We start from the raw sequence: 12528 nt of genomic DNA, 5'->3' as shown, positions 1-12528 counted from the left end.
CTTCGTGACCCACGCAAGAAGATCTTTGGCCGTATTCGTCGTCTCAATCCAATGTCAATTGAATTGGCTAAAAACCACTTTGCTGTTGTTGCCAGCAAAGCTGCTGCCAACCGCGCTAAAATTGTTACAGAAGGTCTTTGAGTCTAGAAAGAAGATGCCCGCTACTCCCCAAGAAGATGTAAACTTATGGATTTGACAGTTGAAATAGAGTGGATTTCGTAAATGTAAACCAAGCATATGTCTGGAAAAAATATTGCGAGGACTAATTTTTGACAAAATCTGTTGATCCGGTCGTAAGTTATTGTACGCAGCATTTTAGCGAAAATCTTCCAACTTTTTTAACGAGATTTATCCTTCAGACAAGACATAATTGACTGTAAATGGTCTGAAAATTTTAAATTTAAAAATTTTAATTTAAATGCTTTCAGATTTGAAATGTAAATAAACCTGACGTATGTATGTTTTAACATATACATACAAACTTTGTCAAACTCTTGTTGGCAATGAAGGGACGGCAGAGCGAATACAACTCTGTGAGCTCTGAGCGTGAGGTTACCTTGTATCATGGGATCAACCAACTGTTTTTTTTTTTGTATGGATCTCTAAAGCAGCTGCTTATAAATTGTGAATTGCAGCAAACATGTTCGCAACTTGGGTTTTAAAGGCCTGGGTACATAAGCTTCCTCGCCTGCTTGCCTTGCTTGCTCCTGACAAAAGAATAAAAAGAAAAGGGCAACCCAGTTCGAAATTTGCTGGGCTTTCTTTATTCTTTTATTTTTGTTATGTTACAAATGAAGCAGGAAAGAAAGGCAATCAGGCAAGGCTGCTTATGTACCCAGGTCTTTATTTCTTTATTAAGCCCTGGGTACATAAGCAGCCTTGCGTGGTTGCCTTGCTTTCCTGCTTAATTTCTGACATAATAAAAATAAAAGAATAAAGGCATGCAGCTTATGTACCCAGGCCTTCGGAAATGTATACACTCTTTTTTTTTTTTGTGGTAGAAATTATTTCCAAAGCGGCGGGTAGGGATTAACCAACTGTTTTTTTTTTAGGCAAGGCTGCTTATGTACCCAGGAGCTGGATTCTTTTTCTATGAAAATTTGAAATGAAAAATATTTCCTTTATAATTTTTTTCATTTGACAGTTTTTTCCTTTATAAAAGGTTTCATTTCACATTTTCATAGAAACAGAATTGAGCCCCAGGTCTTTATTTCTTTATTAACCCCTGGGTACATGGTTATTTCTACCCAACGTTTTTGCATATCTTTGTTTTCCTCATCAAACATTATACCGATTTGATAGGGAAATGTGAGGTAGATACTAAATTCCTCAGATACTAAATTTCCAAGATGAGAGAAATCGCCATTCATTAATTTTGCAGAAATTACCTAAAAATATAAATTTAGATTTGTTTACTACACATTAGGTTGTTTATATTTCTTTAAACCCTACCTGCATTGCCTTCTTGGCTCCATAGGCAAAATCCCGTATATTAAATTCACGATCCATGTATGGTCGAATAATGAAATGGACCATTACCCAATTTTTAATGGAATTCAACAATGACGGCCACATAATTTCTGGAAAGTTCATCAGTCGTGGTAATGTACGATTTCCTTTACCCACATTATTATCATCGTCATCTTGTTTCAAACGTTCCTCCTTGTCACCGGCATGTTTTGGAGAAATATCAGAATACTGCCTACTGAAGCTGCTATTAGCCCAGTTCACGAGGCTACCTTGTGTACAAATCTCCGGTTTATAACCGCCTACACCGTTGTAGAAAGGTGTTGAGCATAATCTCAGCTTGGAGGAGGCTACATTTGCTCTGGAAAATATATTTGTTATTCTTAAACTCCTCGGTAAACTATTCATTACGCAAAACAATTACTTTACTATTTATTCGGCTCATGGTACAATTAGAAAGGTAGATGCCTCAGCCCAGCTGATCGAATCTGAAACGTCAAAAAACTAGGAAATCGCCATGAAAAATCAAAACAAAAAACCATATGATTCGGTAAGAAGAGATAGCATGTCTACACTTTATAGACAAACACAAGCGATAAAAAGAGACAACAAGAGACCATTTGGCGAAAATTTTGACAGTTTACATTACAAAAAAGTTTCTTTGTTGTAGCAATTCGCCGATGCATCTACCCTTCTTATTGTACCATGATTCGGCTTCTTCTCATGGTACAATAATACAGGTAGCATTATCATGCCAGCTGATGGTAACATAATTGGTCTGTTCCTTTACTTTTGAAAGTGGTAAAACCGGCAAAAGTAGTATAAGTTGTAAACTGCACTCATATGAATTGTATTGTGTCTGAAGTAAAGGAACGATTTTCGAGTAAAAAGTGGTAAAAGTTGAAGATTCTTGCACGTAAAGGAACAGAGCTAATGTGTCAATTACGTTGAATTTATGTCAAATTTTTGACATCTTATGTTGCCAACAATTGCCGATGCGGCTACCTGTGTATTTATACCATGCTTCTTCTTTTTATGTATGTTACCCTGCGTTTACACATGACAGGACAGTTGAGTTCATGTATTGATTGTCAAAAACCCAAAACTTGCCTGTGTGACGTAGGCGTCCAGACAACTGCAAAAAACAGTTGTAAAATTATGAATGAAAATTATAGATTTCTTTTTGTTTTCCGTTCACATGTTTTGTTTTTATGCATATTCTTTTGTTTCCAGCACATTTGAATTATCATCTCACTTCTTTTTCATAAAAATTTCAAAAAATTGTTAACTAGACTGTCTGTGAAAAAATGATGGACAGCTGGAAGACAGCCGACATATGTATCTATGTGTTAGTAAATCAGAGTTGTATTTGAAGAGAAACTGTCTGGTGTAAACGCCTAGTTATACCCATGGCACAATTACCCAGGTAGTGGCATCGTAAAATTTTGAATATGTTATGTCAAAACTTTCTTTATGTTTATGTTATTTATTCGTGCAACAGGAAAAAAATTTTGGAGCAATTTTTTTTTTTCATTTAATAGGATTTTCCAAAAAAATTGTCAAAGTTGTTTGCGCGTGACCTTTTTTAATAATTAAATGTAATGAACGTTATTTTTGGCATTAATATGCAAAAGTTCATTCACTCTCGCTACAGGAAATCATTTTTGAGAAAAAAGGTTATAAAGTCATAACCCTAGTAAATAAACGGCACATGAACATAGTTGCCAATATTTGCTCTGTTCCTTTACGTGCCTGAGGTTACCAATTCTTACCATTTTTAACCTGTAAAGTGTTCCCTTACTTTTAATAGCATACAATTTATATAATAGCAGTTTACCACTTTTACCATTTTCTGCCACTGTTGCCATTTTTAAAAGTAAAGGAACAGACCAATTGGTACAGACTGCAATAGTTGCATTTTTAGGAGCAAAAAGCAGTGTTGTATATCAAAATATTTCGATTTAACATTTGATTTAAAACAAATCCAAGTTTTGAGTTGATTTAATTTTGTATGGTAAACAAGGTGGATTAAGCACTTAAATCGAGATAAAGCCCTTAATCATCGTATAAGCCCAGCAAAAAAAGTTTGGAAGTAGTGCAATGCAGAGTTATGATTTCAATACATCTTTCGATGCAGTCCACACGGAGTTATGAAAAATACACTCCGCTCGATACATTTTAGAAGCACTCGCTTATAGATCCCTAGCCAAGCAACCCAATTTTTTGATCCCTACAGTCGCAGTCTTTTTTTCTGAACACAAGAAAGAGTGTCTAAAATTATAAGAATTTGTTAAAAAAAATAAAGAAATACAAACTAAAGATACGAACATTGCTGTAATTCACGAGACGCAAATTATGTTTGAAGTGGAGGTAAGGCCTCGGCACATACGGCGCGTTGAGCGTTGTGTTACAACAACCACATGAAAACTTCAAGAACAAACTTGGCATCACTTACATATTTTTCATGTGGTTGTTGTTTTCAACGCGCAACGCGTCGCGCAACGTACCGTATGTGCCGGGGGCTTTAGAGTTTTTTTTTTTTTGAAATCTGAACTGTAGTTGGAGAAAAAATGAAAAACCATTTGGATGATGAAGCAAAATCAGTTGCGGTGTCACAAAAAGCAGAGCAGAGGAAGTAAACTCAGTTATGATCAAAAAAAAGGAGAGTTTTTATAATTTGTATTAGTGCAATAAAGTTAATATTCTTGTTTACACGAATAAGCAATGTATTTTATTTATTTTTGGATATTTGCAATGGTTTGCATTTTAAATCATCTTTAGACTACATTTAAATTCAATCCAAAACACTACATCAAAGGCTGTGATTTGGATCGAAAATGGAGTGCATCCTAGCTGTGTGCAAAGCAAAATGGAGTGCATCCTAGATGCGCGCTCTCTTGTAAAATTCATAGGAAAAGATGTACTCCACCGGCAATTGTTCTAGTGATTTAACTGCATCCGCGGATGCAAACTTTTTTCTGGGAGGGTATAGTCTAAACGGGCAATAAATTGTATCCAACGGATTGCATTTTTCATAACCCCGTGTGGACTGCATCGAAGGATGTTGTGAAATCATAACTCCACACATGCACAACTTCCCAAATTTTTTGCTGGGAATATGACGTTTTCAAAACGAGAAAAATAAACGATTATCGGATTGCGTCACACGTTGTGTTTATCAAGTTTTCCATACAACACAATGGAATATGACACCGATATCGAAAATAATTCACAGCCTTTGATGTAGTGTTTTGGATTGAATTTAAATGTAGTCTAAAGATGCTTTAAAATGCAAGCCATTGCAAATATCCAAAAATAAATAAAATACATTGCTTATTCGTGTAAACAAGAATATTAACTTTATTGCACTAATACAAATTACATGGTTTAATAATAAAGGTTAGCTAAAGCTTCCTGTCAATTTAAATTTTTTTCTTTCGACTGTTCCTAAAACGTCAAAACAATATACACAATCTTTGTATGTGTGTGTGATGTTTGAATAATATGCCAACAATTTTAAAAACAATCGAAGTCAATGATTTTCAAATTTGTTTTTAGAACATTTGTATGGAAGAAATCCTTCAGATTATTATTGAAACAAACATTTTATCATATCCACAACTCGATTATGTGGAGAAACCTTGGCCCTTCATTCATTTTTCGCGTTTTTTATAAAATGCTCAAAATTGGTATTTGGTAAACAAACCCACTTGTTGCCTTTTTGTTTACTAATTTTGAAGTTTTATGAATTCAGGAAAAACAAGGGTTCTATAGATTTTTTTCATTTAAATCTACCTCTTTACTTATACCATGACAAATTATAAAAACTCTCCTTTTTTTTGATCATAACTGAGTTTACTTCCTCTGCTCTGCTTTTTGTGACACCGCAACTGATTTTGCTTCATCATCCAAATGGTTTTTCATTTTTTCTCCAACTACAGTTCAGATTTCAAAAAAAAAAAAACTCTAAAGCCCCCGGCACATACGGTACGTTGCGCGACGCGTTGCGCGTTGAAAACAACAACCACATGAAAAATATGTAAGTGATGCCAAGTTTGTTCTTGAAGTTTTCATGTGGTTGTTGTAACACAACGCTCAACGCGCCGTATGTGCCGAGGCCTTACCTCCACTTCAAACATAATTTGCGTCTCGTGAATTACAGCAATGTTCGTATCTTTAGTTTGTATTTCTTTATTTTTTTTAACAAATTCTTATAATTTTAGACACTCTTTCTTGTGTTCAGAAAAAAAGACTGCGACTGTAGGGATCAAAAAATTGGGTTGCTTGGCTAGGGATCTATAAGCGAGTGCTTCTAAAATGTATCGAGCGGAGCGTATTTTTCATAACTCCGTGTGGACTGCATCGAAAGATGTATTGAAATCATAACTCTGCATTGCACTACTTCCAAACTTTTTTTGCTGGGCTTATACGATGATTAAGGGCATTATCTCGATTTAAGTGCTTAATCCACCTTGTTTACCATACAAAATTAAATCAACTCAAAACTTGGATTTGTTTTAAATCAAATGTTAAATCGAAATATTTTGATATACAACACTGCTTTTTGCTCCTAAAAATGCAACTATTGCAGTCTGTACCAATTGGTCTGTTCCTTTACTTTTGGAACACTTTACAGGTTAAAAATGGTAAGAATTGGTAACCTCAGGCACGTAAAGGAACAGAGCAAATATTGGCAACTATGTTCATGTGCCGTTTATTTACTAGGGTTATGACTTTATAACCTTTTTTCTCAAAAATGATTTCCTGTAGCGAGAGTGAATGAACTTTTGCATATTAATGCCAAAAATAACGTTCATTACATTTAATTATTAAAAAAGGTCACGCGCAAACAACTTTGACAATTTTTTTGGAAAATCCTATTAAATGAAAAAAAAAAATTGCTCCAAAATTTTTTTCCTGTTGCACGAATAAATAACATAAACATAAAGAAAGTTTTGACATAACATATTCAAAATTTTACGATGCCACTACCTGGGTAATTGTGCCATGGGTATAACTAGGCGTTTACACCAGACAGTTTCTCTTCAAATACAACTCTGATTTACTAACACATAGATACATATGTCGGCTGTCTTCCAGCTGTCCATCATTTTTTCACAGACAGTCTAGTTAACAATTTTTTGAAATTTTTATGAAAAAGAAGTGAGATGATAATTCAAATGTGCTGGAAACAAAAGAATATGCATAAAAACAAAACATGTGAACGGAAAACAAAAAGAAATCTATAATTTTCATTCATAATTTTACAACTGTTTTTTGCAGTTGTCTGGACGCCTACGTCACACAGGCAAGTTTTGGGTTTTTGACAATCAATACATGAACTCAACTGTCCTGTCATGTGTAAACGCAGGGTAACATACATAAAAAGAAGAAGCATGGTATAAATACACAGGTAGCCGCATCGGCAATTGTTGGCAACATAAGATGTCAAAAATTTGACATAAATTCAACGTAATTGACACATTAGCTCTGTTCCTTTACGTGCAAGAATCTTCAACTTTTACCACTTTTTACTCGAAAATCGTTCCTTTACTTCAGACACAATACAATTCATATGAGTGCAGTTTACAACTTATACTACTTTTGCCGGTTTTACCACTTTCAAAAGTAAAGGAACAGACCAATTATGTTACCATCAGCTGGCATGATAATGCTACCTGTATTATTGTACCATGAGAAGAAGCCGAATCATGGTACAATAAGAAGGGTAGATGCATCGGCGAATTGCTACAACAAAGAAACTTTTTTGTAATGTAAACTGTCAAAATTTTCGCCAAATGGTCTCTTGTTGTCTCTTTTTATCGCTTGTGTTTGTCTATAAAGTGTAGACATGCTATCTCTTCTTACCGAATCATATGGTTTTTTGTTTTGATTTTTCATGGCGATTTCCTAGTTTTTTGACGTTTCAGATTCGATCAGCTGGGCTGAGGCATCTACCTTTCTAATTGTACCATGAGCCGAATAAATAGTAAAGTAATTGTTTTGCGTAATGAATAGTTTACCGAGGAGTTTAAGAATAACAAATATATTTTCCAGAGCAAATGTAGCCTCCTCCAAGCTGAGATTATGCTCAACACCTTTCTACAACGGTGTAGGCGGTTATAAACCGGAGATTTGTACACAAGGTAGCCTCGTGAACTGGGCTAATAGCAGCTTCAGTAGGCAGTATTCTGATATTTCTCCAAAACATGCCGGTGACAAGGAGGAACGTTTGAAACAAGATGACGATGATAATAATGTGGGTAAAGGAAATCGTACATTACCACGACTGATGAACTTTCCAGAAATTATGTGGCCGTCATTGTTGAATTCCATTAAAAATTGGGTAATGGTCCATTTCATTATTCGACCATACATGGATCGTGAATTTAATATACGGGATTTTGCCTATGGAGCCAAGAAGGCAATGCAGGTAGGGTTTAAGAAAACCCTACCAACCTAATGTGTAGTAAACAAAACTAAATTTATATTTTTAGGTAATTTCTGCAAAATTAATGAATGGCGATTTCTCTCATCTTGGAAATTTAGTATCTGAGGAAGCCCTCAATGAACTGAAACCCGTCATCCAGAAACTCTCTGTTTCCCAGCGACGTCAATTGGAAGTCAAAGAAAGTGATATCTACCTCACATTTCCCTATCAAATCGGTATAATGTTTGATGAGGAAAACAAAGATATGCAAAAACGTTGGGTAGAAATAACCATGGTCTTTCATGTGTTGCGTGGTCTTAAGGAAATGCGTGAATCCGGTGAAGAGATCCCCTGGAATATGGGTACAATGCCAGAATATCAAGACAAAGTTTTTGTCTGTAATTATCGTTTCATTAAGGAATATACCAAGGGTAATGAGTCGGATTGGACCGTAAATGTCGTGAATCATTTCAAGCCAATTGATTTGGTTAACGAATTAAAGAGACACTGACTGATTGTGTCCTTTTTCAATGTTTCTTTTTGAATTTCATATGTTTTGCCTCTTTTTCTTTTTCACATCGTGGATGATAGAAATGAGGAAATGTTAAAGTTTTTTCTCGAGAATAAAATATAAATTTTTACACAGTATATTATTTTATAATGAAGGTTAAGTAAAAAGATATTTATAATTTTTAGGAAAATATATAACAGTACTTTCTAAAAATATTATTTACTTTCTAAAAATATAAATATATTTACTGTATGAGGAGAACAATTAGCTCCATATCCATATATTAACGTTTTTTGTTAACTTGGAATACCGGTGTAAGATTTTTTGAGGCCATACCTATAAAATTTTTGTCGAAAATTTAAACAAGACATATTGTTTAGGATCCAAACTCGTTTATGTTAAGTAAATACTGTGCTAAGTTAAAAGAATAATTCCAGAAGGAGGAGCTCCCAGAGTTAGGTTTTTATTTTCTGGAACGATCGGCCAGAATGCGGAATGCATCCATAAAGAATCAACTCATTTTTTTTTAAATACAGTGGCACCAGTCTGGCATCTCAAATAGCTAATAAAGTCTACGGTCACCAATTGCTTTCACAGCCCTATATTATTAAGAGCGAAGTTCTGACTAGAGCAACAGCTCCGGAAGTGTAAGCTAAAGCTTTAAGGATATGATTTTAGCACGTAAACATGAAAAGTTTTTCGACGGAAATGTCAAGTTCTCATTTCCATAAAGACAAGGGTGACGTCTGAGGAGGACTAGGGAGTTTCACAAGTTACATGTTTAATAAAATGGACGAGAAAAGTCCTTCATTTGGAAGGGTAAAAAACATGGTGTCGGAAATTATCATTGAACAATCAACAATATGAATTGCCTTGTACAGATCTAAGGCTGCCCTTCGCAATCTTTGTAGTTTTTTATCTTGCAAAGTGCTCTTCACAAAGGTTCCCCAGGCCTTCTACTCCAAGTTCCTTTAACATCAGCATGGAGTTAATTGTCTCGACTTTCTTGGATCTAAAAGAAATCGTTTGAAATTCTTCTTGTTGTACTGGATTGTTTCCAGTAAACATGTTGTTGATCGTCATCTAGATGGCTTTGCATTTACTATTTTTATTTTTTGCTATTGGTGACAAATTTGAAATCAGCTTGTACGATTCACCGTTGCTGACATTTTATTTCTTTGTTAGCGGGCCACTTTGCCTATTTTTGGGTACGACAATTCGAGGACTTTGAGAAAGGGTCTATAGAAGCACCATTTCTTTGAGAAAGGGTCTATAGATGCACCATTTCTTTGAGAAAGGGTCTATAGAAGCACCATTTCTTTGAGAAAGGGTCTATAGAAGCACCATTTCTTTGAGAAAGGGTCTATAGAAGCACCATTTCTTTGAGAAAGGGTCTATAGAAGCATCCTTTCTTTGAGAAAGGATCTATAGAAGCATCCTTTCTTTGAGAAAGGGTCTATAGAAGCACCCTTTCTTTGAAAAAGGGTCTATAGAAGCACCCTTTCTTTGAGAAAGGGTCTATAGAAGCACCCTTTCTTTGAGAAAGGGTCTATAGAAGCACCCTTTCTTTGAGAAAGGGTCTATAGAAGCACCATTTCTTTGAGAAAGGGTCTATAGAAGCACCCATTCTTTGAGAAAGGGTCTATAGAAGCACCCTTTCTTTGAGAAAGGGTCTATAAAAGCTCCCTTTCTTTGAGAAAGGGTCTATAGAAGCACCCTTTCTTTGAGAAAGGGTCTATAGAAGCACCCTTTCTTTTAGAAAGGGTCTATAGAAGCATCCTTTCTTTGAGAAAGGGTCTATAGAAGCACCCTTTCTTTGAGAAAGGGTCTATAGAAGCACCCTTTCTTTGAGAAAGGGTCTATAGAAGCACCCTTTCTTTGATAAAGGGTCTATAGAAGCACCCTTTCTTTGAGAAAGGGTCTACAGAAGCACCATTTCTTTGAGAAAGGGTCTATAGAAGCATCCTATCTTTCAAAAGGGTCTTTAGAAGCACCCTTTCTTTGATAAAGGGTCATAGAAGCACCCTTTCAGAAAGGGTCTATTGAAGCGCCGTTTCCTCCAGAAAATTTCTATAGAAGCATCCTATCTTTCAGAAAGGGTCAATATAAGCAACCTTTCTTTCAGAAAGGGTCTATATAGAAGGATCCTATCTTTCAGAAAGGGTCTATATAAGCAACATTTCTTTCAGAAAGGGTCTATAGAGGCAGAAGGCCGTTACCAATAGCACTCATTGTAGTCCTGTTTATAGCTATATAATCCCTTTCGTGGGTAAGACACAAATCAACTAGCGAGTCCATAGTTTTTTGTAAATAATAGTCTTTTCTCTGTTTTTATTATAAAAACACAAGATGTTAAATTTTTTCTTCTTTCATTGTTTTTGTTTGTTTTAATAATGCTCAACATCAGTTGGGTAAAAAGAAAAAATATGAAAAAAGCGTACACAACTATTATTGCCTAATAATTTACTTCTTGCCAGCAGCAGCGGCAGCAGCTTCATCTTCCTTGGCGTGCATGTTGATGAGCTCTTGTTTCTTATTGGCAATACGCTCTTCACGGCGCTTACGGGCCTCACGGACCTTTTGTCTTCTGGCTTCAGCTTGGTCGGCCAACATTTTGCTGCGTTGTTTCTCAGCCTTCTTCTTGTGAATGTATTCCATGAGGACACGCTTGTTCTTGAATACATTACCCTTGCACTTCATGTACAAGTCATGGTACAAGTGGCGATCGATTTTCTTGCTATCGCGGTACTTTTTCAGCAAACGTCTGAGGACACGTTGACGTTGCATCCACAAGAATTTGGTTGGCATACGAGCGTTGGCGGTACCCTTGCGTTTACCGAAACCGCAGTGACGACCCTTGCGGCGAGCTTCGGTGTTCTTGCGGACACGGTAACGAGAGTGGACAACAACGGGCTTCTTGATGATCAAACCATCCTTGATCAACTTGCGGATGTTTTGGCCTAAAAAAAAGAAGGAGAAAAAATAAATATTAATTTAGATCACAACAAGTTGCCAGGGGATGGGTGTGTATTTGGGTAGACCGGCAGTTTTTGTTTTGTTTTGCAAGGGAACACAGAGTTTGGCAGTTTTAAAAGTTTCGTGGGTCCAAGGGCGGCTAAACATCAAACATTTCAATGCATTTTTTAGGATTTTCTAGAAGCATGAATTTCCTCAAATTCATATCATCATACTCAGGTCCACCGAGATTATTATCGGTAAAAGCTTTGGCACAAAATTCCATAGCAATCCGGGAAGGTGCTTCTAAACTAAGTGCAATACATTTTTATAACCTTAAACATTTTCACAATTGCCACTACACTACACAGACCGCACCATAAGAACAATACGAGGGCACACTGTTGTTTTTGTTGTTAAACAACAACACCATTACTCCCGAATTCATACCACGTTTCTTTTTCTTCTTTGCTTCGGCACGACACTCTTGCGTTCCTTTGCAAAATAAACATTTCACTTGTTTCCGGTCAATTTTTTCTCCTGGCCGCTGTATTCCATTACTTACGGGAGTTGGTGTTGGCAATTTCGTTGATTTCATTGGGATCCAACCAAACCTTCTTTTTGCCGCATCTCATTACTGAGGCTGCCAGCCTCTTTTGAAGTTTAAGCGAACTGTAAATATTCCAAGAGGAAGAAAAAACGCACTTTTTTCAATAGAAATTCATTGTTTACATTTCATTAACAAGCTGAGGCATGCTTAGCATGCCTTTGGCAATTTGTTTTCACTTTATTTCATGTTTTATTCACGAAAAATCGTACCTCATGGTGTCGACCTGTAATCGTCGCTTTTCAGAAAGACAGGAAAAATTGTTGAACGGAAACAGCAGCCATTTTCGAAAATTTTCATCAAGCACATGTTCGAATTCGATGTGTCAAGCATATGCTGGTTTGGTGTTTAGGGTTGTATTTTTCACTCAGCTGACAGCGTTGTATGGGAATGTAGTAGACAATTATTAAAAAAGAATAATGATGTTTGGTTTACATTCGGCGTCTTTTCGTGATTTCGAAGGCGTTTCGTGATTTCGCGCGAAATCAAGCAAAAATTATCATGATTTCGCATACAAAAATGAAATCATCTCATTTCGTGATTTCAGCGAAATCAACA

The 12528-nt window shown here is 35.9% G+C and overlaps 3 protein-coding genes across 3 annotated transcripts; 1 reads left to right on the top strand and 2 right to left on the bottom strand.

Annotated features, from left to right (window-relative positions):
• Positions 1 to 577: 577 nt before the first annotated feature.
• LOC141404740 (uncharacterized) lies at positions 578 to 1919 on the bottom strand. The gene is made up of 2 exons (XM_073988438.1): positions 1453 to 1919; positions 578 to 1388 (listed from the first exon to the last, which is right to left on the bottom strand). Exons 1-2 carry the CDS (start codon positions 1873 to 1875, stop codon positions 1179 to 1181), a joined length of 633 nt encoding a protein of 210 aa, XP_073844539.1. The 5' UTR covers positions 1876 to 1919; the 3' UTR covers positions 578 to 1178.
• Positions 1920 to 7419: 5500 nt separating this feature from the next.
• Positions 7420 to 8689, top strand: LOC141387719 (m-AAA protease-interacting protein 1, mitochondrial). Its single transcript, XM_073957813.1, has 2 exons — positions 7420 to 7900; positions 7965 to 8689. Exons 1-2 carry the CDS (start codon positions 7478 to 7480, stop codon positions 8406 to 8408), a joined length of 867 nt encoding a protein of 288 aa, XP_073813914.1. The 5' UTR covers positions 7420 to 7477; the 3' UTR covers positions 8409 to 8689.
• Positions 8690 to 10760: 2071 nt separating this feature from the next.
• RpL19 (ribosomal protein L19) lies at positions 10761 to 12233 on the bottom strand. The gene is made up of 3 exons (XM_073989217.1): positions 12183 to 12233; positions 11929 to 12035; positions 10761 to 11368 (listed from the first exon to the last, which is right to left on the bottom strand). Exons 1-3 carry the CDS (start codon positions 12185 to 12187, stop codon positions 10872 to 10874), a joined length of 609 nt encoding a protein of 202 aa, XP_073845318.1. The 5' UTR covers positions 12188 to 12233; the 3' UTR covers positions 10761 to 10871.
• Positions 12234 to 12528: the final 295 nt, after the last annotated feature.

This window comes from Musca autumnalis, unplaced genomic scaffold (assembly GCF_047663935.1).
Source record: "Musca autumnalis isolate F117 unplaced genomic scaffold, ASM4766393v1 scaffold_5, whole genome shotgun sequence".
NCBI lineage: Eukaryota > Metazoa > Arthropoda > Insecta > Diptera > Muscidae > Musca > Musca autumnalis.
Note: the sequence above shows the minus strand (reverse complement) of the source record. Positions and strands in the feature narration are given on the sequence as shown.